The sequence below is a fragment of the Mustelus asterias genome, chromosome 7 (genome assembly GCF_964213995.1).
Source record: "Mustelus asterias chromosome 7, sMusAst1.hap1.1, whole genome shotgun sequence".
Lineage (NCBI taxonomy): Eukaryota > Metazoa > Chordata > Chondrichthyes > Carcharhiniformes > Triakidae > Mustelus > Mustelus asterias.
Window position 1 is genome coordinate 2,109,346 of NC_135807.1, and position 27,827 is coordinate 2,137,172.

The 27,827-nt window shown below is 48.3% G+C and overlaps 1 protein-coding gene across 6 annotated transcripts in view; it reads right to left on the reverse strand.

Annotated features, from left to right (window-relative positions):
- Positions 1 to 1,257: 1,257 nt before the first annotated feature.
- Positions 1,258 to 27,827, reverse strand: part of atg9b (autophagy related 9B) — an 89,973-nt gene continuing 63,403 nt past the window's right edge. For all 6 annotated transcript variants that reach the window (XM_078215560.1, XM_078215559.1, XM_078215556.1 and 3 more), the window contains 6 exons: positions 27,103 to 27,348; positions 22,796 to 23,028; positions 21,186 to 21,276; positions 20,973 to 21,057; positions 13,114 to 13,262; positions 1,258 to 3,442 (listed from right to left, as the gene is read on the reverse strand). In XM_078215560.1, coding sequence (XP_078071686.1) covers positions 3,437 to 3,442; positions 13,114 to 13,262; positions 20,973 to 21,057; positions 21,186 to 21,276; positions 22,796 to 23,028; positions 27,103 to 27,348 — 810 coding nt within the window. In that variant the 3' untranslated portion in view covers positions 1,258 to 3,436. The remainder of the gene's footprint in view (positions 3,443 to 13,113; positions 13,263 to 20,972; positions 21,058 to 21,185; positions 21,277 to 22,795; positions 23,029 to 27,102; positions 27,349 to 27,827) is intronic.

Genomic DNA, 27,827 nt, shown 5'->3' on the forward strand with positions numbered 1-27,827 from the left:
ATGCAGCTATATAAGACCCTCGTCAGACCCCACTTGGAGTACTGTGCTCAGTTCTGGTCGCCTCATTACAGGAAGGATGTGGAAAAGATTGAAAGGGTGCAGAGGCGATTTACAAGGATGTTGCCTGGATTGAGTGGCATGCCTTATGAGGATAGGCTGAGGGAGCTCAGTCTTTTCTCCTTGGAGAGACGTAGGATGAGAGGAGACCTAATAGAGGTATATAAGATGTTGAGAAGCATAGATCGGGTGGACTCTCAGAGGCTTTTTCCCAGGGTGGAAATGACTGCTACGAGAGGACACAGGTTTAAGGTGCTGGGGGGTAGGTACAGGGGAGATGTTAGGGGGAAGTTTTTCACACAGAGGGCGGTGGGCGAGTGGAATCAGTTGCCGTCAGTGGTGGTGGAGGCAAACTCAACAGGATCTTTTAAGAGACTCCTGGATGAGTACATGGGACGTAATAGGATGGAGGGTTATAGGTAGGCCTAAAAGGTAGGGATATGTTCGGCATAACTTGTGGGGCTGAAGGGCCTGTTTTGTGCTGTAGTTTTCTATGTTTCTATGTTTAATATTTGGGAAATTAAAATCTCCCATCACGACAACTCTGTTATTGTTACACCTTTCCAGGATCTGTTTCCCTATCTGCTCCTCAACATCCCTCTTACTATTGGGCGGCCTATAGAAAACACCCAGTAAAGTTATTGACCCCTTCCTGTTCATAACCTCCACCCACAGAGACTCCGTAGACAATCCCTCCATGGTGTCCATCTTTTCTGCAGCCGTGACACTATCTCTGATCAACAGTGCCACTCCCCCACCTCTTTTGCCTCCCTCCCTGTCCCTTCTGAAACATCTGAAACCTGGCACTTGAAGTAACCAGTCCTGTCCCTGAGTCATCCAAGTCTCTGTAATGGCCACCACATCATATTTCCAAGTAGTGATCCACGCTTGAAGGTCATCCACTTCGTTCACAACACTCCTTGCATTAAAATAGACACATCTCAAACCTTCAGTCTGAGCGCTCCCCTTCTCTATCACCCGCCTATCCTCCCTCTCACACTGTCGGCAAGCTTTCTCTATTTGTGAGCTAACCTCCTCTCTCAGTCACTTCAATTTGATTCCCACCCCCCCAACTCTCCCCAGTAGCCTTAGCAAACCTCCCCGCCAGGATAATGGTCCCCCGGGGATGTCCCTTTGCAATCTGAATAATGGACAAGCTGGCAGGATCAGTAATTGCTTGAAAAAAAACTTACACCAAAATTTCGGTTATAAATATTTAATAAAACTTTTCTATTTAGCAGTTGTCACTTTGTAAAATCAACTAACATCATTGCACCTTGTAGCTGATAGTTTAATCTTAAAATGAATTTATTCAATGAGAACACCACCACACACAGCTAGCACCGCTGACCAGCATAAACTGGCGATCAAAGTTAATACTTACACTGGCACTCACTGCCCTAATTAAACACTCCCAGGACAGGTACAGCACGGGGTTAGATACAGAGTAAAGCTCCCTCTACACTGTCCCCATCAAACACTCCCAGGACAGGTACTGCACGGGGTTAGATACAGAGTAAAGCTCCCTCTACACTGTCCCTATCAAACACTCCCAGGACAGATACAGCACGGGTTAGATACAGAGTAAAGCTCCCTCTACACTGTCCCCCATCAAACACTCCCAGGACAGGTACAGCATGGGGTTAGATACAGAGTAAAGCTCCCTCTACACTGTCCCATCAATGAGGGGGCAATTGGTTCTATTTGTCAGCATCTTGGCACTAGCTTTGACGATGGGAGCTCTCCGCTTGCTGTTGGCTCTCAGAGCAATCTGTCCCTCAGCTGGATGGTGGGTGTTTGAGCATCAGGTGATGATGGGGTGATTCAGCAGACAGCAGAGGCCTCTCTCCCACATGAGTGCAATGCAATGGTGTAACAGCAATATAACATCCCAAAGTTACGCACAATTGCTTGAAACTCCAGCTGACAAAGCATCAGACTGGAGAGCCCAGAACATAGAAACTGTCCAATTGACGGAGTGGCCTGGGAGTGTGCAGGAGCAGCACAAGCAGTGAGGTTACTGGAGGTGGTCCTGAGCACAGGGTCCACGCCGCACTGTCTGTTCAATATAAATAATCTCTTAGTAATTAGGGCAAAGAGATTAAGAGGAGATCTGATAGGTGTTCATAATCATGAAGGGCTTAGAGAGAATAAATAAGGAGAAGCTGGTTCCAGTATCTAGAGGGTCAGTAACCAGTGGACACAGATTTCAGAGCCATGAGAAAGGATTGACAGCAACAGGGTGCTGTGCTCGGGAAGAAGCTGCCTGAAAGGCCGATGGAAACACATTCCGTAATAACTCTCAAGAGGGATTTGGATAAAGCACAGGGCTGTGGAGAAAGCGCAGGGAGGTAATGGAATCAACCGGAAAGCTCTTTCAAAGAGCAAGCACAGTGAGCCAAACTGGCCTCTTCCTGTGCCGTGTCAGTCTGAGAGTCAGGTTTTGAGGTAGGTCTCAGTGGGGACAAGCACCTTCCAATAGGGGATGGGACTCTACTTACCAGAATCCCTGTCGGAACCCCAGTGGTGGTGGGGTGGGGGGGGGTCAGTGTGCCTGCGATGCCTTCAGTGGCAAATTGCCCCACAATCCAAGCCTGCGAATGATGCCCAGATGAGGCAAGTGTGGTGCTGGTACAATCTGTATCCTGATGAGAGGAGATCACTAGACAAACATTCAGCTGCTTTTGGTGGGACAGAATGGGGTGCAATGGCACGAAAGGTCTCAAAGCTGACCCCAACATTCAGTGACCCCTAGGGACCACCCAGCCACATCGACCAGATTCTGGATTTAAATTCTACCTCAAATTACTCCACACACCTCCCAGTGAAAGCTCACCCAGGGCAGAGGGATAAGAAAAGAATGAAGAGCCAGAAGCGCCTCTGATTTTACTTGCCCTCCCTCAGTACACCAGCTCCGTCTCGCTGGCATGGTTAGGCCCCGTCCTCCCTCCCTCCCTTACTGAATTTACCTCAGTGCCTTCCCCTCAGAGCCCGGCAGTAATACTCATCAGTTTAAATCCAAATACAATCCCTCCTATCGACGGCTCATGCTGCTGTAGCGAAGCCACAAACACTGACAAAGTTTCATTCCTTATGCACAAGCTCTTTTTTAAAAAAGAACGTTCATTAAAATATTCACATCAGCTTGCAGGAAGCTCCAGTCTCCACCCACTGCGATTGGTCAGATGGGCTGACAACAGGCAAAGCGTAATGTGAACAGCAGAAGATTCTGGAAGACGTTGATGTCTCTTTAGTGCAACAGAAGTCCAGGAAAAGTTTTCAATCGCCAACTGCAAGCCTGGATACCACAAGATCAAAACCTCGCTTCACCACGGGTTTGTGATCAGTTAAGGCCATGAGATCAGTCCAATCCGAATATTTAAACCTGTCAAGGGAAACAGACAATGGGAAAATGAGGGTGTTTTCACCAGTGAGGACCTCTTTGTTGCTTTGGAGAAAGGCAGAGGTGTGACTGGTGACAGGATTTTTGGGGTAAGATTTAATTTAAAGTACTTTTTCGCGGGTGTTAGTTATTTATTTAATTATTTTTACATTTTGGCGTGAAACCGGCAGTGGCCGCGGGGTTTACTGGGAAGGGTCTTTTGAGTTTTTTTTAGTGCACGGGAGGTTTAAAAGGCAGGCCCCACTATCTAACGGGCAGCGTTGGGAGTGGGCAGCGGAGTGAGAGGGAGCTGAGTGAGAACTGAGGGGCTTTGGCTCATCGGGCTTAGGCAGAAAGGGCGAGCAGGGGTGAGTTTCTTATTTTTTTTATTTATTTATAATTTAGTTTTCTCTGTGTACCTTGGAAGAAAGGGTGAAATATGAGTGTGAAGCCAGTGTGGTGCTCGCAGTGCAGTATGTGGGAGGTCCTGGAGCCACCTGGCCTCCCAGGCATCCACATCTGTGAGGGGTGTGTCGAGCTGCGGTTCCTGAGGGCCTGTGATAGGGAACTGGAACTGCAGCTTGATGATCTTAGGCAGGTGAGGGAGAATGAGGAGGTGATAGACAAGAGCTATCATCAGGTGGTCACACCAGGGCCACGGGAGGAGGCCAAGTGGGTGACAGCCAGGAAGGGTAAAACACGGGTGATTGAGAGCACCCCGGTGGAAGTGCCCCTACATAACAAGTACTCCTGTCTGAGTACTGTTGGGGGGGACAGCCCATCTGGGGGAAGCAGCAGTGGCCGTGTCTCCGGGGTGGAGTCCGGCCCTGTAACTCAGAGGGCTAAGGAAAGGAGGAGGAAGGCGGTATTAATCAGGGACGCGACAGTCAGGGGGACGGACAGGCGATTTTGCGGAGGCAGGCGGGAGTCTCGGATGGTGGTCTGCCTCCCTGGGGCTGGGATCCAGGATGTCGCTGGGCGAGTCCCAGAAATCCTGAGGTGGGAGGGAGAGGAGCTGGAGGTAGCGGTACATATTGGTACCGCTGATGTGGGTAAGAAGGGGGAAGGGAACATGAAAAAAAGAGTATAGGGAATTAGGGAGACAGCTGAGAAGGAGGAAAGCAAAGGTAGTAATCTCGGGATTGCTGCCTGTGCCACGGGAAGGTGAGGAAAGGAATGGAGTGAGGTGGAGGATGAATGTGTGGCTGAGGGAATGGTGCAGGGGGCAGGGATTCAGGTTCCTGGACCATTGGGACCTCTTTAGGGGCAGGTGTGACCTGTATACTAAAAACGGGTGGCACTTGAATCTCAGGGGGACCAATATCCTGGCAGGAAGGTTGGCTAAGGCTACTGGGGAGAGTTTAAACTAGATAGGTTGGGGGGAGGGGATCAAAGCGACGTGACTGAGAGTGAGGAAGGTAGCTCGCAAACAGAGAAGGGTTATAGGCAGTGCAAGAGGGCAGGTGGACTGGGAACAGAGAAGGGGAGAGGTCAGACCATAGGATTGAGAGGTGTCTACTCTAATGCCAGGAGTATAGTGAATAAACAACTAGCTAAAGGAGGAGAGGGCTTGGGAGATGTTAGTAGCTCTTCAACAAACCGGGTCCAGATAAAGGCTGGCATAAAGACACTTTGCCTGAATGCACAAAGCATTCGAAACAAAGTAAATGAGTTGATGGCACAAATCCATACAAATGAATATGATCTAGTGTCCATCACAGAAACGTGGTTGCAGGGTGACCGGGACTGGGAACTGAATATACAGGGTTATCAGGCATTTAGGAAGGATAGACAGGTAGAAAAAGGAGGTGGGGTAGCTTTGTTAATAAAGGATACTATCAGGACGGTAGTGAGAGACGACATAGGCTCTAAGGAGCAAAACATGGAATCGTTGTGGGTGGAGATAAGGAATAGTAGGGGGAGAAAGACACTGGTAGGCGTGGTCTATAGGCCCCCAAATAATAACTTAGAGGTGGGGAGGGCTATAAACAAGCAAATAATGGATGCGTGCAAAAGTGGAACGGCAATTATCATGGGGGATTTTAACCTACATATTGATTGGTCGACTCAAATTGGACGTGGAGGGCTTGAGGAAGAGTTCTTGGAATGCTGTCGGAATTGTTTCATTGAACAGTATGTTACAGAACCTACGAGAGAGCGAGCTATCTTGGATCTGGTTCTGTGCAATGAGACAGGTAGGATTAAGGATCTTCTTGTGAAGGATCCTCTTGGGATGAGTGATCATAATATGGTGGAATTTCTGATACAGATGGAGGGTGAGAAAGTAGGGTCCCAAACCAGTGTCCTCTGCTTGAACAGAGGGGAGTACGATAGGATGAGGGTGGAATTGGCTAATGTAGACTGGGCGAGCAGACTGGTAGGTAGGACAGCTGAGGAACAGTGGAGGATTTTTAAGGAGATTTTTTTAAGTACTCAGCAAAAATATATTCCGGTGATAAAGAAGGACTGTAAGAAAAAGGATAACCGGACGTGGATAACGAAGGAAATAAAGGAGAGTATTAAAATAAAATCAGATGCGTACAGAGTGGCCAAAAATAGTGGAGAATTAGTGGATTGGGAAAGCTTTAAAGAAAAGCAAAGAATGACTAAGAAAGCGATTAAGAAAGGAAAGATAGATTATGAAACTAAACTAGCTCAAAATATAAAAAATGAGAGTAAAAGTTTTTACAGGTATATAAAAAGGAATAGAGTGGCTAGAGTGAATGTTGGACCCTTGGAAGATGAGAGGGGGGATTTAATAGTGGAAAACGAGGAAATGGCTGAGACTTTAAATAAGTTCTTTGTGTCGGTCTTCACGGAGGAAGACACAAATAGTTTGCCGAATATTAGAGATCGAGAGTTGGTGGGAGGGGAGGTCCTTAATACAATTACTGTTACTAAGGAGGTGGTGCTTGGTAGACTAATAGGACTGAAGGTAGACAAGTCCCCGGGCCCGGATGGAATGCATCCCAGGGTACTAAAAGAAATGGCTGAGGTAATAGCAGATGCGTTAGTAGTAATTTATCAAAATTCGCTGGACTCTGGGGTAGTGCCGGCTGACTGGAAAACAGCTACTGTTACGCTGCTGTTTAAAAAAGGAAGTAGACAAAAGGCGGGTCACTACAGGCCGGTTAGCTTAACGTCCGTAGTTGGGAAGATGCTAGAGTCCATTATTAAAGAGGAAATAACAGAGCACCTGAATAAGAATGGTTCGATCAAGCAGACGCAGCATGGATTCATGAAGGGAAAGTCGTGTTTGACGAATCTACTGGACTTTTATGAAGATGTCATTAGTGCAGTTGACAGAGGGGAACCGGTGGATGTGGTGTTTTTAGATTTCCAGAAGGCGTTCGATAAGGTGCCTCACAAAAGGCTGCTGCAGAAGACGGGGGTACACGGAGTTAGGGGTAAGGTGTTGGCGTGGATTGGGGATTGGCTATCTAACAGGAAGCAGAGAGTTGGGATAAATGGGTGCTTTTCTGGTTGGCAGTTGGTGCAGTAAGAAGTCTCACAACACCAGGTTAAAGTCCAACAGGTTTATTTGGTAGCAAATACCATAAGCTTTCGGAGCAATGCTCCTTCGTCAGATGGAGTGGTCTCTGTTCTCAAACACTTTGAGAACAGAGACCACTCCATCTGACGAAGGAGCATTGCTCCGAAAGCTTATGGTATTTGCTACCAAATAAACCTGTTGGACTTTAACCTGGTGTTGTGAGACTTCTTACTGTGCTTACCCCAGTCCAACGCCGGCATCTCCACATCATGGCAGTTGGTGACCAGTGGCGTGCCGCAGGGATCGGTGCTGGGGCCTCAATTGTTTACCATTTACATAGATGATCTGGAGGAGGGGACTGAATATAGGGTATTCAAGTTTGCTGATGACACGAAGGTGAGTGGGAAAGCGAATTGCGTGGAGGACGCGGAAAGTCTGCAGAGAGATTTGGATAGGCTGAGCGAGTGGGCGAGGATCTGGCAGATGGAATATAACGTTAGCAAATGTGAGGTTATCCACTTTGGAAGAAATAATAGTAAATTGGAATATTATTTAAATGGAGAAAAATTACATCGTGTGACTGTGCAGAGGGACCTGGGGGTCCTTGTGCACGAATCGCAAAAACTCAGTCTGCAGGTGCAGCAGGTGATCAAGAAGGCGAATGGAATGTTGGCCTTTATCGCGAGGGGGATAGAATATAAAAGCAGGGAGGTCTTGCTGCAACTGTACAAGGCACTGGTGAGGCCGCAACTGGAGTACTGTGTGCAGTTTTGGTCCCCTTATTTGCGAAAGGATATATTGGCCTTGGAGGGAGTGCAGAGAAGGTTCACCAGGTTGATACTGGAGATGAGGGGTGTAGCTTATGAGGAGAGATTAAACAGATTGGGTCTGTACTCGTTGGAGTTTAGAAGGATGAGGGGTGATCTTATAGAGACATATAAGATAATGAAGGGGCTGGATAGGGTAGAGGTGGAGAGATTCTTTCCACTTAGAAGGGAAACCAGAACTAGAGGGCACAGCCTCAAAATAAGGGGTGGCCGGTTCAGAACAGAGTTGAGGGGGAACTTCTTCTCTCAGAGGGTAGTGAATCTCTGGAATTCTCTGCCCATTGAAGTGGTGGAGGCTTCCTCGTTGAATATGTTTAAATCACGGGTAGATAGTTTTCTGATCGATAAGGGAATTAGGGGATATGGGGAGCAGGTGGGTAAGTGGAACTGATTCGCTTCAGATCAGCCATGATCTTGTTGAATGGCGGGGCAGGCTCGAAGGGCCAGATGGCCTATTCCTGCTCCTATTTCTTATGTTCTTATAGGACACAGGCTCCTGTCTGGCTGAGCTTGTGAAGGAATTATGCGGGAAATTCAGCCATGAAGACCAGCTGCTCTCAGAGCGTCTCCAGATGTGGGCAACACTGTCTCAGTCACTTCCCCCCCATCGCCATGACGGCACGAAGACAGAAGCGGCTAGTTTGGGACTGGAGCTGCAGTCTGGGCAGAAACTACAGATGTTACTGCTTCAGTTGGTGGCCTTTCAGATCCATTGTCCATTTCATGGGACCACACCAAGGCCATAGGGAGAGGAATCACAGGTCAACACTAGTTCCTTAGATGGGCCGAAATGTACTAACAAGTTCAGAGAATGCAGCAATTATTCTGCCCTGCTGAAAGCTTCTATCTGGGGAGAGTGATGGTTCTTTAGCAGAATATACAAGGGGGTCAATAATATCGACAAGTTGGGGGGGAAAAAAGTCCATAATAAGTTACCGTTCCCAAAAATGACATGAAGTCAGATGTATTTTTGTGGGCTGGTGCCTCTTTTATGGCGTTGACCTTGTCATCCATGGGATCACTATATCCCAGATGACCATAGGCTGCTCCTGCTTTGAGGGGGAGACTGTCTGGTGGTGATTTAACCTGAGGGTCACCGCACCTCAGGGAAGGGCGATGTTGAGAAGGTAGGGCCTTCATGGATAACATCAACCGGTACGGGAATCGAACCCGCGCTGTTGACGCCGCTCTGCATCACAAACCAGCTGTCCAGCCAACTGAGCTAAACCACCCCCCCAGAACCCCATTTGGATAAAACAAGGTACAGGGAAATGGCACTAAGTCATGATGCTCGTTTGAAGAACCAGTGCAGACACAATGGGCTGAATGTCCTCTTTCTGCATCACAACAATTCTCCAATCCTGTATTAATGGAACCTGGTCGCCTCTCTCGAGGAAGGATGTGGAAAAGATTGAAAGGGTGCAGAGGAGATTTACAAGGATGTTGCCTGGATTGAGTGGCATGCCTTATGAGGACAGGCTGAGGGAGCTCGGTCTTTTCTCTTTGGAGAGACGAAGGATGAGAGGAGACCTAATAGAGTTGTGTATAAGATGTTGAGAGGCATGGATTGGGTGGACTCTCAGAGGCTTTTTCACAGGGTGGAAATGTCTGCTACGAGAGGACACAGGTTTAAGGTGCTGGGGGGTAGGTACAGGGGAGATGTTAGGGTAAGTTTTTCACACAGAGGGTGGTGGGCAAGTGGAATTGGCTGCCGTCAGTGGTGGTGGAGGCGAACTCAATAGGGTCTTTTAAGAGACTCCTGGATGAGTACATGGAGCTTAATAGGATGGAGGGTTATAGGTAGGTCTAGAAGGTAGGGATATGTTTGGCACAACTTGTGGGCCGAAGGGCCTGTTTGTGCTGTAGTTTTTCTATGTTTCTTTGTTCCACACCCCAGTGAGAGTCAGTGTGTGTGGAATCTGTACTCCAGTGAGAGTCAGTGTGTGGAACCCGTATCCAAGTGAGAGTCAGTGCGTGTGGGACCCGTACCCCAGTGAGAGTCAGTGCGTATGGAACCCGTACCCCAGTGAGAGTCAGTGTGTGTGGGACCTGTACCCCGGTGAGAGTCAGTGTGCATGTGGAATCTGTACCCCAGTGAGAGTCAGTGCGTGTGGAATCTGTACCCCAATGAGAGTCAGTGTGTGTGGGACCTGTACCCCACTGAGAGTCAGTGTGTGTGGAACCCTTGGCGGGGTCGGATCAAGGAAAACCCCAAGGCTTTTTGCTCTTATGTGAGGAATAAAAGAATGACCAGGGTGAGGTTAGGGCCGGTCAAGGACAGTAGTGGGAACTTGTGTATGGAGTCAGTAAAGATAGGCGAGGTGATGAATAAATACTTTTTTTCAGTGTTCACCAAGGAGAGGGGCCATGTTTTTGAGGAAGAGAAGGTGTTACAGGCTAATAGGCTGGAGGAAATAGATGTTCGGAGGGAGGATGTACTGGCAGTTTTGAATAAACTGAAGGTCGATAAGTCCCCTGGGCCTGATGAAATATATCCTAGGATTCTTTGGGAGGCAAGGGATGAGATTGCAGAGCCTTTGGCTTTGATCTTTGGGTCCTCACTGTCCATGGGGTTGGTGCCAGAGGACTGGAGAGTGGCGAATGTTGTTCCCCTGTTTAAGAAAGGGAATAGAAATGACCCTGGTAATTATAGACCGGTTAGTCTTACTTCGGTGCTTGGTAAATTGATGGAAAAGGTCCTTACGGATGGGATTTACGACCATTTAGAAAGATGCGGATTAATCCGGGATAGTCAGCACGGATTCGTGAAGGGCAAGTCGTGCCTCACAAATTTGATTGAATTTTTTGAGGAGGAACTAAGTGTGTTGATGAAGGTAGGGCAGTTGATGTCATATACATGGATTTTAGTAAGGCATTTGATAAGGTCCCCCATGGTCGGCTTATGATGAAAGTGAGGAGGTGTGGGATAGAGGGAAAGTTGGCCAATTGGATAGGTAACTGGCTGTCTGATCGAAGACAGAGGGTGGTGGTGGATGGAAAATTTTCGGATTGGAGGCAGGTTGCTAGCAGAGTGCCACAGGGATCAGTGCTTGGTCCTCTGCTCTTTGTGATTTGTATTAATGACTTAGAGGAGGGGGCTGAAGGGTGGATCAGTAAATTTGCTGATGACACCAAGATTGGTGGAGTAGTGGATGAGGTGGACGGCTGTTGTAGACTGCAAAGAGACATAGATAGGATGCAAAGCTGGGCTGAAAAATGGCAAATGGAGTTTAACCCTGATAAATGTGAGGTGATTCATTTTGGTAGGACAAATTTAAATGTGGATTACAGGGTCAAAGATAGGGTTCTGAAGACAGTGGAGGAACAGAGAGATCTTGGGGTCCATATCCACGGATCTCTAAAGGTTGCCACTCAAGTGGATAGAGCTGTGAAGAAGGCCTATAGTGTGTTAGCTTTTATTAACAGGGGGTTGGAGTTTAAGAGCCGTGGGGTTATGCTGCAACTGTACAGGACCTTGGTGAGACCACATTTGGAATATTGTGTGCAGTTCTGGTCACCTCACTATAAGAAGGATGTGGAAGCGCTGGAAAGAGTGCAGAGGAGATTTACCAGGATGCTGCCTGGTTTGGAGGGCAGGTCTTATGAGGAAAGGTTGGGGGAGCTAGGGCTGTTCTCTCTGGAGCGGAGGAGGCTGAGGGGAGACTTAATAGAGGTGTATAAAATGATGAAGGGGATAGATAGAGTGAACGTTCAAAGACTATTTCCTCGGGGGGATGGAGCTATTACAAGGGGGCATAACTATAGGGTTCATGGTGGGAGATATAGGAAGGATATCAGAGGTAGGTTCTTTACGCAGAGAGTGGTTGGGGTGTGGAATGGACTGCCTGCAGTGATAGTGGAGTCAGACACTTTAGGAACATTTAAGCGGTTATTGGATAGGCACATGGAGCACACCAGGATGATAGGGAGTGGGATAGCTTGATCTTGGTTTCAGATAAAGCTCGGCACAACATCATGGGCCGAAGGGCCTGTTCTGTGCTGTACTGTTCTACGTTCTATGTTCTAACCCATACCCCAGTGAGAGTCAGTGTGTGTGGGACCCGCACCCCAGTGAGAGTCAGTGTGTGTGGAACCCATACCCGAGTGAGAGTCAGTGTGTGTGGAACCCATACCCGAGTGAGAGTCAGTGTCTGTGGAACCCGTACCCCAGTGAGAGTTGGTGTGTGTGGAACCCGTACCCCAGTGAGAGTCAGTGTGTGTGGAACCCATACCCGAGTGAGAGTCAGTGTCTGTGGAACCCGTACCCCAGTGAGAGTTGGTGTGTGTGGAACCCGTACCCCAGTGAGAGTCGGTGTGTGTGGAACCCGTACCCAGTGAGAGTCAGTGTGTGTGGAACCCGTACCCAGTGAGAGTCGGTGTGTTTATGGGACCCGTACCCAGTGAGAGTCAGTGTGTATATGGGACCTGTACCCCAGTGAGTGTCAGTGTGTATATGGGACCCGTACCCAGTGAGAGTCAGTGTGTATATGGGACCCGTACCCAGTGAGAGTCAGTGTGTATATGGGACCCGTACCCAGTGAGAGTCGGTGTGTGTGGAACCCGTACCCAGTGAGAGTCAGTGTGTGTGTGGAACCCGTACCCAGTGAGAGTCGGTGTGTTTATGGGACCCGTACCCAGTGAGAGTCAGTGTGTATATGGGACCCGTACCCAGTGAGAGTCAGTGTGTATATGGGACCTGTACCCCAGTGAGAGTCAGTGTGTATATGGGACCCGTACCCAGTGAGAGTCAGTGTGTATATGGGACCCGTACCCAGTGAGAGTCAGTGTGTATATGGGACCTGTACCCCAGTGAGAGTCAGTGTGTATATGGGACCCGTACCCAGTGAGAGTCAGTGTGTATATGGGACCCGTACCCAGTGAGAGTCAGTGTGTATATGGGACCCGTACCCAGTGAGAGTCAGTGTGTATATGGGACCTGTACCCCAGTGAGAGTCAGTGTGTATATGGGACCTGTACCCCAGTGAGAGTCAGTGTGTATATGGGACCTGTACCCCAGTGAGAGTCAGTGTGTATATGGGACCCGTACCCAGTGAGAGTCAGTGTGTATATGGGACCTGTACCCCAGTGAGAGTCAGTGTGTATATGGGACCTGTACCCCAGTGAGAGTCAGTGTGTATATGGGACCCGTACCCAGTGAGAGTCAGTGTGTATATGGGACCTGTACCCCAGTGAGAGTCAGTGTGTATATGGGACCTGTACCCCAGTGAGAGTCAGTGTGTATATGGGACCCGTACCCAGTGAGAGTCAGTGTGTATATGGGACCTGTACCCCAGTGAAAGTCACAGCTTTCATTGCGGATGAGGATTAAAGACAGAAACATTTCAGATACTCACCCTGTTCATCTTAGAAGGCACTTCATCCTCATGGTCCTGTGGTGCTGGTGGGTTATTAAGGGGAGATTCCTCCTCAGTTTCTTCAGCCCAGCCCCCGAGATGTAGCTGTGAATAGGCTGTTAGTGTCTCTGGCGAACTCAGTGGGGGCACTGAGGGGGTGCGGGGGGTGGAAACAGAATCCATCAGCAAGTGGAAAACTTTGTCACTGAAAGTCAGTGATGAGCAAGGAGGCATCACCCACCCCCATACCACCCAATCCCACCTTACCTGCCCCCCTCCCTCCTCACCCGGCCCCCCCATCTCACTCGGCCCCCCACCCCACCCACTCCGTCCTCACCCACCCCCACGCCATCCACTCCCTCCTCACCCACCCCCACGCCATCCACTCCCTCCTCACCCACCCCCACGCCACCCACTCCCTCCTCACCCCCCCCCCACGCCACCCACTCCCCCCCTCACCCCCCCCCCCCCCCCCCCCCCCCGTCCCTCAATCCCCTTGCGGTTCACATTATTTGGTGGAACTTTTTTATTTTACTCTAAGTGTTGTCTCAGGTGGGAAACAAAGAACAATACAGCACAGGAACAGGCCCTTCGGCCCTCCAAGCCTGCGCCGCTCATGTGCCCAGCTAGACCATTCTTTTGTATCCCTCTATTCCCAGTCTGTTCATGTGGTTATCTAGATAAGTCTTAAACGATCCCAGTGTGTCCGCCTCAATCACCTTGCTTGGCAGTGCATTCCAGGCCCCCACCACCCTCTGTGTAAAATACATCCCCCTGACATCTGTGTTGAACCTTGCCCCCCTCACCTTGAACCCGTGGCCCCTTATGTTCGTCACCTCCAACCTGGGAAAAAGCTTCCCACTGTTCACTCTATCTATGTGCCTCATAATTTTATACACCTCATTTAGGTCACCCCTCATCCTCCGTCTTTCCAGGGAGAACAACCCCAGTTTACCTAATCTCTCCTCATAGCCAAGACCCTCCATACCAGGCAACATCATGGTAAACCTTCTCTGTACTCTCTCCAAAGCCTCCACGTCCTTCTGGTAGTGTGGCCACCAGAACTGGATGCAGCATTCCAAATGTGGCCTAACCATCGTTCTATACAGCTGCAACATCATATGCCAACTTTTATATTCTATGCCCCGTCCAATAAAGGCAAGCATGCCATATGCCTTCTTCACCACCCTCTCCACCTGTGCTGCCACCTTTAAGGATCTGTGGACTTGTATACCCAGGTCCCTCTGTGTGTCTACACTCCTGATGGTTCTGCCATTTATTGTATAGCTCCCCCTTACATTAGATGTACCGAAATGCATCACTTGTCTAGGATAGATGCCATCTGGCCCTGGGGATTTGTCGGTCTTAATATTTCCTAAAAAACCTAACACTTCCTCCCTTGTAATTGAGATTTTTTCTAACGGGTCAACACATCTCTCTGAGACAATACCAATCAACATGCCCCCCTCCTTTGTGAATACTGATGCAATGTATTCGTTTAGGATGTCACCTACTTCCTTTGGTTCCAAGCATAATTCCCCTCCTTTGTCCCCGAGAGGTCCGATTCTTTCCCTAACAACCTTCTTGTTTCTAATGTATGCATAAAATGCCTTAGGATTCTCCTTAATCCTGTCTGCCAAGGAGATTTCGTGACCCCTTTTTGCCCTTCTAACTCCCTGTTTGAGTTCTTTTCTACTTTCTCTGTATTCCTCCAGTGCTCCATCTGTTTCTAGCTGCCTGGACCTCATGTATGCCTCTTTTTTCTTTTTGATTAGACCCACAATTTCACTGGTTAGCCACGGCTCCCGAATCCTACCTTTCCTATCCTTCCTCTTTACAGGCACATGCCTGTCCTGCAGTCCTATCAACTGTTCCTTAAAAGACTCCCACATGCCAGATGTGGATTTACCCTCGAACAGCCTCTCCCAATCAACAGCCATCAAATCCTGCCTAATCCGGCCGTAGTTAGCCTTCCCCAATTCAGCACCTTACCCATAGGACAACACTCATCTTTTTCCATTACTATCCTAAAGTTTACAGAATTGTGGTCACTATTTGCCACATGTTCCCCTACTGCAACTTTGATGAGCTGACCGGGCTCATTCCCCAGTACTAGGTCCAGTATAGCCCCCTCTCTAGTTGGACTGTCAACATATTGTTCCAAAGAGCCTTCCTGTACGCATTTTATAAATTCTTCCCCGTCCAGGCCCCCAGCCCTAAACAATTTCCAGTCTATGTGAGCGGGACAGCTCGCCAGCTGCTTTGCCAGGGTTTTCCCACTGTACTTGTAAACACTTGTGAAGTTGTGAAGGCTGCAAGCTCCGAGATACCCTCCACATACCCTTTCACCCCTACTCCACTCTCTCTACCTCCCCCTCTCTCTAGAATACCCCCTATACCTCTCCATCTCTCCAGAATACCCCCCGACACCTCTCCAGAATACGCCCCCCCGACACCTCTCCAGAATACCCCCCCCCGACACCTCTCCAGAATACCCCCCCCCCCGACACGTCTCCAGAATACGCCCCCCCCCCGACACCTCTCCAGAATACCACCCCCCCCCCCCCCCCCCCCGGACACCTCTCCAGAATACCCCCCCCCCCGGACACCTCTCCAGAATACCCCCCGCCCCCCCCCGACACCTCTCCAGAATACCCCCCCGACACCTCTCCAGAATACCCCCCCGACACCTCTCCAGAATACCCCCCCGACACCTCTCCAGAATACCCCCCCGACACCTCTCCAGAATACCCCCCCGACACCTCTCCAGAATACCCCCCCGACACCTCTCCAGAATACCCCCCCCCCCCCGACACCTCTCCAGAATACCCCCCCGACACCTCTCCAGAATACCCCCCCCCCAACACCTCTCCAGAATACCCCCCCCCCAACACCTCTCCAGAATACCCCCCCCCCAACACCTCTCCAGAATACCCCCCCCCAACACCTCTCCAGAATACCCCCCCCCCCAACACCTCTCCAGAATACCCCCCCCCCCCAACACCTCTCCAGAATACCCCCCCCCCCCAACACCTCTCCAGAATACCCCCCTACATCTCTCCTTCAAGATGTTTCTGACAAGCACTCTTTTGGTTACGAGCTGTTTGGTTAACTCCCCGACCATATCTATTTGTGGTTTATGATTCTGTGGTTTATCTTGGGAACTGTGAATACTCCCCATGAGGTGTGATGGCTCAGGATGTGAGAATACGATAGGAGACACCGATCGCCAGCTCGATACAGGAGCAAAATTTCACACTTGATCAGCAATGAAATCTGATAAAATGCTGAGCGCGTGGGGAGGAGGAAGACAGCAGCACAGTGGCACAGTGGTTAGCACTGCTGCCTCACAGCGCCGGGTTCAATTCCAGCCTTGGGTGACTGTGGAGTTTGCACCGACCCCCGTGTCTGCGTTTCCTCCCATATTCCAAACATGTGTGGATTGATTGCCCATGATAAATTGCTCCTTAGTCTCAGGGGGACTAGCAAGACAAATACATGGGGTTAAGACAACAAATAGAACATAGAACATTACAGCGCAGTACAGGCCCTTCGACCCTCGATGTTGCGCCGACCTGTGAAACCAATCTAAAGCCCCTCTAACCTACACTATTCCAATATCATCCATATGTTTATCCAATAACCATTTAAATGCCCTTAATGTTGGCGAGTCCACTACTGTTGGACTCAGGGCATTCCACACCCTTACTACTCTCTGAGTGAGGAACCTACCTCTAACATCTGTCCTATATTTATCACCCCTCAATTTAAAGCTATGTCCCCTCGTGCTAGCCATCACCATCCGAGGAAAAAGGCTCTCACTATCCACCCTGTCTAATCCTCTGATCATCTTGTGTGCCTCTATTAAGTCACCTCTTAACCTTCTTCTCTCTAACGAAAACAGCCTCAAGTCCCTCAGCCTTTCCTCATAAGACCTTCCCACCATACCAGGCAACATCCTAGTAAATCTCCTCTGCACCCGTTCGAATGCTTCCACATCCTTCCTATAATGCGGCGACCAGAACTGTACGCAATACTCCACACCACTATTCCTGTAGACAATGACGACATAAAGATCAAAGCCAAAGGCTCTGCAATCTCCTCTCTAGCCTCCCAGAGAATCTTAGAATCCCTACAGCACAGAAAGAGGCCATTCGGCCCATCGAGTCTGCACCGACCACAATGCCACCCAGGCCCTACCCCCATATCCTTAGATATTTTACCCACTAATCCCTCTAACCTACACATCCCAGGACACTAAGGGCAATTTTTTTAGCTTGGCCAATCAACCTAACCCGCACATCTTTGGACTGTGGGAGGAAACCGGAGCACCCGGAGGAAACCCACGCAGACACGAGGAGAACGTGCAAACTCCACACAGACAGTGACCCAAGCCGGGAATCGAACCCAGGTCCCTGGAGCTGTGAAGCAGCAGTGCTAACCACTGTGCTACCGTGCCGCCCACAAAGAGGATCCTAGGATAAATCCCATCCGGCCCAGGGGACTTATCTATTTTCACACCTTCCAGAATTGCTAACACCTCCTCCTTAGGAACATCAATCCCGTCTAATCTAATAGCCTGTATCTCAGTATTCTCCTCAACAACATTGTCTTTTTCCTGCGTGAATACTGATGAAAAATATTAATTTAGCGCCTCTCCTATCTCTTCAGGCTCCATGCGCAACTTCCCACTACTGTCCTTGACTGGCCCTAATCTTACCCTAGTCATTCTTTCATTCCTGACATACCTATAGAAAGCTTTAGGGTTTTCCTTGATCCTACCTGCCAAAGACTTCTCATGTCCCCTCCTGGCTCTTCTTAGCTCTCTCTTTAGGTCCTTCCTGGCTAACTTGTAACTCTCAAGCGCCCTAACTGAGCCTTCACGTCTCATCTTTACATAAGTCTTCTTCTTCCTCTTGACAAGAGATTCAACTTCTTTAGTAAACCACGGTTCCCTCGCTCGACCACTTCCTCCTTGCCTGACAGGTACATACTTGTCAAGGACACGCAGTAGCTGTTCCTTGAACAAGTTCCACATTTCAATTGTGCCCATCCCCTGCAGTTTCCTTCCACACCCTATGCATCCTAAATCTCACCTAATCGCATCATAATTTCCTTTCCCCCAGCTATACCTCTTGCCCTGCGGTATATAGCTATCCCTTTCCATCGCTAAAGTAAACGTAACTGAATTGTGGTCCCTATCACCAAAGTGCTCACCTACCTCCAAATCTAACACCTGGCCTGATTCATTACCCAGTACCAAATCCAATGTGGCCTCGCCTCTTGTTGGCCTATCTACATACTGTGTCAGGAAACCCTCCTGCACACATTGGACAAAAACTGACCCCTCTAAAGTATTCAAACGATAGCGTTTCCAGTCAATATTTGTAAAGTTAAAGTCCTCCATAACAACTACCCTGTTACTGTCGCTCCTATCCAGAATCATCTTTGCAATCCTTTCCTCTACATCTTTGGAACTTTTCGGAGGCCTATAGAAAACTCTCAACAGGGTGACCTCTCCTTTCCTGTTTCTAACCTCAGCCCATACTACCTCAGTAGGTTGTTGCCTCATACTACCTCAGTAGGTTGTTGCATGAAGTTAAATCTCATGGGATCCAGGGTGAGGTATCTAAATGGATACAAAATTGGCTTCTTGACAGAAGCCAGAGGGTGGTTGTAGAGAGTTGTTTTTCAAACTGGAGGCCTGTGACCAGTGGTGTGCCTCAGGGATCAGTGCTGGGTCCACTGTTATTTGTCATTTATATTAATGATTTGGATGAGAATAAAGAGGGCATGGTTAGTAAGTTTGCAGATGACACCAAGATTGGTGGCATAGTGGACAGTGAAGAAAGTTATCTCCAATTGCAACGGGATCTTGATCAATTGGGCCAGTGGGCTGACAAATGGCAGATGGAGTTTAATTTAGACAAATGCGAGGTGATGTATTTTGGTGGATTGAACCAGGGCAGGACTTACTCAGTTAATGGTAGGGCATTGGGGAGAGTTACAGAACAAAGAGATCTAGGGGTACATTTTCATAGCTCCTTGAAAGTGGAGTCACAGGTGGACAGAATGGTGAAGGTGGTGGTGGTGAAGAAGAAGGTGGTGAAGAATCACAAAAGCTCAGTTTGCAGGTGCAGCAGGTAATCAAGAAGGCAAATGGAATGTTGGCCTTTATCGCGAGAGGGATGGAGTATAAAAGCAGGGAGGTCATGCTGCAACTGTACAGGGTACTGGTGAGGCCGCACCTAGAGTACTGTGTACAATTTTGGTCCCCTTATTTAAGAAAGGATATATTAGCTTTGGAGGCTGTACACAGAAGGTTTGCATTCTAATCAGTATTCTGTAATTTGATTTCTGTGTCTGTTTGCACGGTTTGAGAACAGATATCCACTCCATCTGACGAAGGAGCTGTGCTCCGAAAGCTTATGGTATTTGCTACCAAATAAACCTGTTGGACTTTAACCTGGTGTTGTGAGACTTCTTACTGCACAGAAGGTTCACCAGGTTGATTCCGGAGATGAGGGGGTTAGCTTATGAGGAGAGATTGAGTAGACTGGGTCTGTACTCATTGGAGTTTATAAGGTTGAGGGGAGATCTTATAGAGATGTATAAGATAATGAAGGGGCTAGACAGGGTAGAAGCAGCGAGGTTATTTCCACTTACAATGGAAACAAGAACTGGGGGCATAGCCTCAAAATACGGTGGAGTCAATTTAGAACAGAGTTGAGGAGGAACTTCTTCTCCCAGAGGGTAGTGAATCTTTGGAATTCTCTGCCCAATGAAGCAGTAGAGGCTACCTTGTTAAATGTGTTTAAGTCACAGATAGATAGATTTTTAACTATTGAGGGAATTAAGGGTTATGGGGAGCGGGTGGATAAGTGGAACTGAACCCACTATCAGATCAGCCATGATCTTATTGAATGGCGGAGCAGGCTTGAGGGGCTCGATGGCCTACTCCTGCTCCTATTTCTTATGATATGTTCTTATGAGGCATTCAGCATGCTTGGTTTCATCGGTCAGAACATTGAATACAGGAGTTGGAACGTCTTGTTAAAGCTGTACAAAACATTGGTAAGGCCACACTGTGCAATTCTGGTCACCCTATTGTAGAAAGGATATTATTAAACTAGAAAGAGTGCAGAAAAGATTTACTAGGATGCTACTGGGACTTGGATTGAGTTATAAGGAGAGGCTGAATAGACTAGGACATTTTTCCTCTGGAGAGTAGGAGGCCGAGGGGTGACCTTATAGAGGTCTATAAAATAATGAGGAGCATAGACAAGGTAGATATAGTCAATATCTTTTCCCAAAGGTAGGGGAGTCTAAAACTAGAGGGCATAGGTTTAAGGTGAGAGGGGAGAGATACAAAAGTGTCCAAAGAGGCAACTTTTTCACACAGAGGGTGGTGAGTGTCTGGAACAAGCTGCCAGAGATAGTAGTAGAGGCGGGTACAATTTTATCTTTTAAAAAACATTTAGATAGTTACATGGGTAAGATGGGTATAGAGGGATATGGGCCAAAAGCAGGCAATTGGGATTAGCTTAGGGATTTTTAAAAAAAGGCGGCATGGACAAGTTGGGCCGAAGGGCCTGTTTCCATGCTGTAAACCTCTATGACTCTATGACAATCCTATTCTGTTGGGCCATTTTCTTGATCTGCACCACAAATCCATTGACTTCTTGCTTATTCCAGATAGACTTCACATATACACTGTTCCCTGTACTATCCCTCCTACAATCCAAGTGCAACACTGTCTCTCCTGATTTACATCCTCCTCTCTGTCAGTGCTGTTTGCCAAGCTTGGTGCTTGCCTCAGCATCTCTTATTGTATCATCAGTAACATGTAAGCCAGGTACCTGGGGCAGTGGGTTGCTCGGTGTTTGAACTGAGAGTCTGGGATCCGTGTCCCATAGACTGAGGCTGAGCACTCTGCTGATGGAGCTGCGAGAGAGAAAAAGGTGAATGAGGAAAGGATTCTACACATCACCCACCCAAATAAAGACCCACCATCTCTGACCCCCCACCCCGTCATTGGAAAGCATAGAACAACCTGCTCATTTTATGCTTACCTCATGCATATAAATAGCGTGAAGACTCATTTCTGTTGAAGCAAAGTTTGCAAGAAGCAGAGATCTGCCTGATCCTGCACTCACTGATGTGCTGAGGTAACAAAGGAAAGCACAGAAATTAGACATGCGTAGATACACTAAGCATTAACTAGCAGTTAACTAATCAGGTTCAGAGTGATCTCCTGGACAGTTACAACCTCGCAGCAGCACGGTGACACAGTGGTTAGCACTGCTGCCTCTCAGCGCCAGGGACCCGGGTTCAATTCCTGGCTTGGGTCACTGTCTGTGCGGGCGTCCTCTGCGTGCTCCGGTTTCCTTCCACAGTCTGAAAGACGTGCTGGTTCGGTGCAATGGCCGTGCTAAATTCTCCCTCAGTGCACCCGAACAAGCACCGGAGAGTGGCAACTAGGGGTTTTCACAGTAACTTCATTGCAGTTAATGTAAGCCTACTTGTGACACTAATAAATAAACTTTAAACTCAATCTCTCCCACCCTATCCTCGTAACACCACTCATTTACCCCACTAATCCCTCTAACCTACACATCTTAAATCTGAGCCCGATGGTTTTCGACCCTTCTGCCAATGAGAACAACTTCTCCCGATATACACTGGAGGAGGAAGAAGAAAGCTATATGGAGTTTATTAAATACAAGAACACTCAAAATGGAGGAAGGTTACTTAAAATGGAGGGGAACAGATGTCTGATTTTGTGTCTTTGTTCTGTTACCTTGTAAACACTGGAAATGAAATGTAAACTGACCCCTGCTGGGGATGATGGGAGCCATGCTGTGGTGTGGATATGACTGGCTGGAGCGGCCAGTTTGAAGTTAAAGTTGTTACTGTTAGTCTCAGGCTACATGGAAGGTAGGAGGCCACTTTCCCATCCCATTCTAAATGAGGATGGTGTGGGGCTTGGAGGGGAGTTTGCAGGTGGTGGTGTTCTCATACACCTGCTGCCCCTGTCATTCTAGGTGATGGAAGTTGCGGGTTTGGAAGGTGCCGTTGGAGGAGCCTCAGTGAGTTGCTGCAGTATATCTTGTAGATGGTACACATGGCTACCACTTTGCATCAAGTGTGGAGGGAGTGAATGTTTGTGGATGGGGTACTGGTCAAGTGGACTGCTTTGTCCCAGATGATGTTGAGCTTCTTGAGGGTTGTTGGAGCTGCACTCATCCAGAAAAGTGGGGAGTATTCCATCACACTCCTGATTTGTAGTGTACTTGCTAATAACCTATTACCCCACTCTAACACTTTCCAGAACTGATGAAATGTTATTGCCCTGAAACGTTAACTCTGACATTCTCTCCCCACAGATAAGTAATTAACTGTAATTCACAAAGGACCATTGAGATCTCTCTCCCCATTAGAGAGACACAACTGGCTTTGCTGCTGAGGGGCACCACTCTGCATCAAACATGGGGGAGGGTAAGGAGGTAGACCCCCTTGAACTACCACAGCCGGTACCTGGATTGAACCTGCGTCACTGGCATCTTTCACTAGCCAACTTACCCACCCAACTACGGCCAACTAAGTATTTGCAGCATCCTTTATTTAGATCACAGATTCCCCACATTCACACTATTCAGCGTTATGTTTATCAATTAGTTACCTCTCTTCCATGATAGTCCTGTCACTGCGATACAGTGAACTCTCTGCACCATTCTCCATGAGGAGTGTGTGGGATCTGGTCCGCGTTGGGTGGTGAGAGGAGGAGAGCGAGGCGAGGACGCTGGCAGCAGCTGAAGCGGTACTGCACGACTGTCCAAAACATCCATCCCTGCCGGTCAGCAGGGAGCCGGGCAGTGCCGAGTGTGAGAGCAGGCTCATGATCAGATTCTCAGGCTGCAGGAAGGACAAAGCAAACTTGGCGAGTCAAATACCGAAAGATAATTTCTATAGCGCCATTCCCATTCCTGGGACATACCAAAGCACCTGACAGGCATTGGCAGAACACTGTAATCATAAAAATATTCCTCTCAGCCCTCACTGCCCCTGTTTGAAGAGCAGTCACTGCTGCTTTTGCAGATAAAAGAGGCAGACAATTTATACACAGCAAGATCCCACAAACAGCAATAAGACGAATGATCAATTAATTTGGTTTTGGTGCCAGTTGAAGGATAAATATATGCCAGGACACTAGAGAGCTCCCCAGCACCTCACATCTTCATCATAATTAAAGAAGATCGCTAATTCACACCTGAAGCGGCAGGATTCATTTTGTCAGAAAGTTACAACGGGAATTTGAATTTTCCCATAGATTGGAAAAATCAGATGGCAACGGAAGCGTGGATAAGGGATACACAGAATATTTTCAGGATAGTTTCTTAGAACAGCACGTTCTGGAGCCAACCTGAGGGCAGGCTGTACTGGAGCTGGCATTGTGCAATGTGATAGGATTAGTTAAAGAGGCAACTTCACAAACATAAAAGATCCTGAATGGTATTAACAGGGTGGATGTGGTGAGGATGTTTCACAGAGTTATAGAGGTTTACAGCATGGAAACAGGCCATTCGGCCCAACTTGTCCCAATTGCCCACGTTTGGCCCATATCCCTCTAAACCCATCTTACCCATGTAACTATCTAAATGCTCAAAAGTGTACCCGCCTCTGCTACTACCTCTGGCAGCTTGTTCCAGACACTCACCACCCCGTGAGAAAAAATTGCCCCTCTGGACCCTTTTGTATCTCTCCCCTCCCACCTTAAACCTATGCCCTCTAGTTTTAGACTCCCCTACCTTTAGGAAAAGATACTGACCATCTAGCTGATCTATACCCCTCATTATTTTATAGACCTCTATAAGGTCACCCCTCAGCCTCCTACGTTCCAGAGGAAAAAGTCCCAGTCTATCCAGCCTCTCCTTATAACTCAAACCATCAAGACCCAGTAACATCCTAGTAAATCTTTTCTGCACTCTTTCTAGTTTAATAATATCCTTTCTATAATAGAATGACCAGACCTGTACACAGTATTCCAAGTGTGGCCTTACCAATGTCTTGTACAACTTCAACAAGACGTCCCAACTCCTGTATTCAATGTTCTGACCGATGAAACCAAGCATGCCGAATGCCTTCTTCACCACTCTGTCCACCTGTGACTCCACTTTCAAGGAGCTATGAACATGTACCCCTAGATCTCTTTGTTCTATAATTCTCCCCAACGCCCTACCATTAACTGAGTAAGTCCTGCCCTGGTTTGAATTACCAAGATGCATCGCCTTGCATTTGTCTAAATTAAACTCCATCTGCCATTCGTCAGCCCACTGGCCCAATTGATCAAGATCCCGTTGCAATCTGAGATAACCTTCTTCACTGTCCACTATGCCACCAATCTTGGTGTCATCTGCAAACTTACTAAACATGCCTCCTAAATTCTCATCCAAATCATTAATATAAATGACAAATAACAGTGGACCCAGCACTGATCCCTGAGGCACACCGCTGGTCACAGGCCTCCAGTTTGAAAAACAACCCTCTACAACCACCCTCTGGTTTCTGTCAAGAAGCCAATTTTGTATCCATTTAGATACCTCACCCTGGATCCTGAGAGATTTAATCTTATGCAACAACCTACCATGCGGTACCTTGTCAAAGGCCTAGCTAAAGTCCATGTAGAAAACATCAACTGCACTGCCCTCATCTACCTTCTTGGTTACCCCTTTAAAAAACTCAATCAAATTTGTAAACATGATTTTCCACTCACAAAGCCATGCTGACTGTCCCTAATCAATCCCTGCCTCTCTAAATGTCTGTAGATCCTGTCTCTCAGAATACCTTCTAACAACTTACCCATTACTGATGTGAGGCTCACTGGCCTGTAGTTCCCAGGCTTTTCCCTGCAGCCCTTTTTAAACAAAGGCACAACATTTGACATCCTCCAATCTTCAGGCACCTCACCTGTGGCTGTCAATGATTCAAATATCTCTGCCAGGGGACCTGCAATTTCCTCCCTCGCCTCCCACAACGTCTCGGCACACACTTCATCAGGTCCCGGGGATTTATCTACCTTGATGCGCTTTAAGACTTCCACCACTTCCTTCTCTGTAATATGTACCCTCCTCAAGACATCACTATTTATTTCTCCAAGTTCCCTAACATCCATGCTTTTCTCAACAGTAAATACTGATGGGAAATATTCATTTAGGATCTCACCCAGCTCTTGTGGAGCCGCACATAGATGACCTTGTTGATCCTTAAGAGGCCCTACACTCTCCCTAATTACTCTGTTGCCCTTTATGTATTTGTAGAATCTCTGGATTCTCCTTTGCCTTATCTGCCAAAACAATCTAGTCTTGTCGGGGAACCTAAAAGTGGGGGGAGGTCACAGTTTAAACATAAGCAGTCAATAGTATAAATTGGAGATGAGGAGAATTTTTTTGTTCCGAAGGTCATGAGTCTTTGGAACACTCTTCATCAAAAGACAGAGGAAGCAGAGTCTTTGACTATTTTTAATTCAGAGCGAGATAGATTCCTGATTAACAAGGGGGTGAAAGGCTATTGGGGATCGGCAGGAATGTGGGTTTGGGGTTACAATGAGATCAGCCATGATCATATTGAATGATGCAGCAGGCTTGAGGGACCGAGTGGCCTACTCCTGCTCCTAATTCATCTGCCTGTGTGTCTGAAAGTGGGCCAGTGCCGAGGCAGTGCCGCACTGCCGGAGGGCCAGTGCCGAGGCAGTGCCGCACTGCCGGAGGGCCAGTGCCGAGGCAGTGCCGCACTGCCGGAGGGCCAGTGCCGAGGCAGTGCCGCACTGCCGGAGGGCCAGTGCCGAGGCAGTGCCGCACTGCCGGAGGGCCAGTGCCGAGGCAGTGCCGCACTGCCGGAGGGCCAGTGCCGAGGCAGTGCCGCACTGCCGGAGGGCCAGTGCCGAGGCAGTGCCGCACTGCCGGAGGGCCAGTGCCGAGGCAGTGCCGCACTGCCGGAGGGCCAGTGGCGAGGCAGTGCCGCACTGCCGGAGGGCCAGTGCCGAGGCAGTGCCGCACTGCCGGAGGGCCTTTCAGAGAGACAACTATACAATTTTGGAGCATTTGGCCCCTCGAGCCTGCTCCACCATTCAATACGATCATGGCTGATCTGATTGTAACCCCATCCCCACATTCCTGCCGACCCCCAACAACTTTTCACCTCCTTGTTAATCAGGAATCTATCTCGCTCTGAATTAAAAATAGTCAAAGACTCTGCTTCCACTGCCTTCAGAGGAAGAGAGCTCCAGGGACTCAAAAGAAATTCTCCTCATTTCCGTCTTATATGATTACCCCCTTATTTTGGTGATGGATACAAGTTTTTGTTTAAAGTTTATTTATTAGTGTCACAAGTAGGCTTACATTAACACTGCAATAAAGTTATTGAGAAAATCCTCTAGTCGCCACACTCCAGCGCCTGTTCGGGTACACTGAGGGAGAATTTAGCATGGCCAATGCACCTAACCAGCAAGTCTTTCAGTCTGTGGGTGGAAACCCACGCAGACACAGGGAGAATGTGCAAACTCCACACAGACAGTGGCTTAAGCCGGGAATCGAACCCAGGTCCCTGGCGCTGTGAGGCAGCAGTGCCAACCACTGTGCCTCTGGATGCAGGGGGAATGTGAGGTAGATCTTTTAGACAGCAACTGGTAATGATCTGGAAATGTGCTGTGCATGAAAGGGGTGGAAGCGGAGATAATGAATGATTTCAAATGGAAATTAAATGGGCACTTGAGGCGTGGGGGAGGGGAGATAGAGAGCAGGACTGACGATTGCTCCATGGAAAGCTAGTATAGACACAATGAGCTGAATGACCTCCTTCTGTGCCAAAATATTGACTATGACTGTGCAGTTTTATCAGGCTCATGTTCCTTTCCTATAAACGCTTCACCTAATCCGGTGATAAAACTCTCACTGATATTTTCACAATCTGAGGGCATGCCAAGACACTTACAATATTGGCCGACTCATTGGAGAGCAGTGAGGTGCAGAGGGGGGTGTCTGACAGGAGGTGCTGGGCTGGTGGACCAGTCGCTGCATCATGTTGCACCTTCTCCTTCAAGTGGCTGATGAAGACTGAGCTGTCCTGGGGCGGGTGCCAGTGAGGGTTGGTGATGGTGAAGTGCATGAGGGAGAGTTCAGTCTTCCCGTTCTCTGCTTGTTGGTACACTGAGGCTTCCGTCTGCCCTTCCGAGAGCCACTGCAGAGGAAATAAAACCATTATCACAACTCTACACACATCACCCAGAGACCGAGGTCCAAATCTCTCCAACACAAGGATCCAACATTCTCCGTGGAACTTGGGAGAAGCTGTAAACTCTGACCCCACCAGCAAAACCTTTCATCCCATGAACAAATAAAGAGAAAAGTTCAAACCATTTGAATCAAAGGACCCAACGTGTGAACAACTCTCTGGGTTACCGGAGGCTTTCTCCCCTCTGGGAAGGGGTGAACATGGGTAAATTGGAGATTGGATTACACGCCAGGAAAGGAACCGGCACCACTTTCATTCATTTATTTAAATCGAGGATTGACAGGAGTTTCCTCAGTATAAGTGTTGTGACCGACTCACTTTCCAATGACCCGAACACAGGCACTGACACAGAATAGTTTCCTGTGACTTGTACAAAATCTGGATTCGTGCCAAAACCCAACAGCCTCGATCCAGCCAAACAAGCC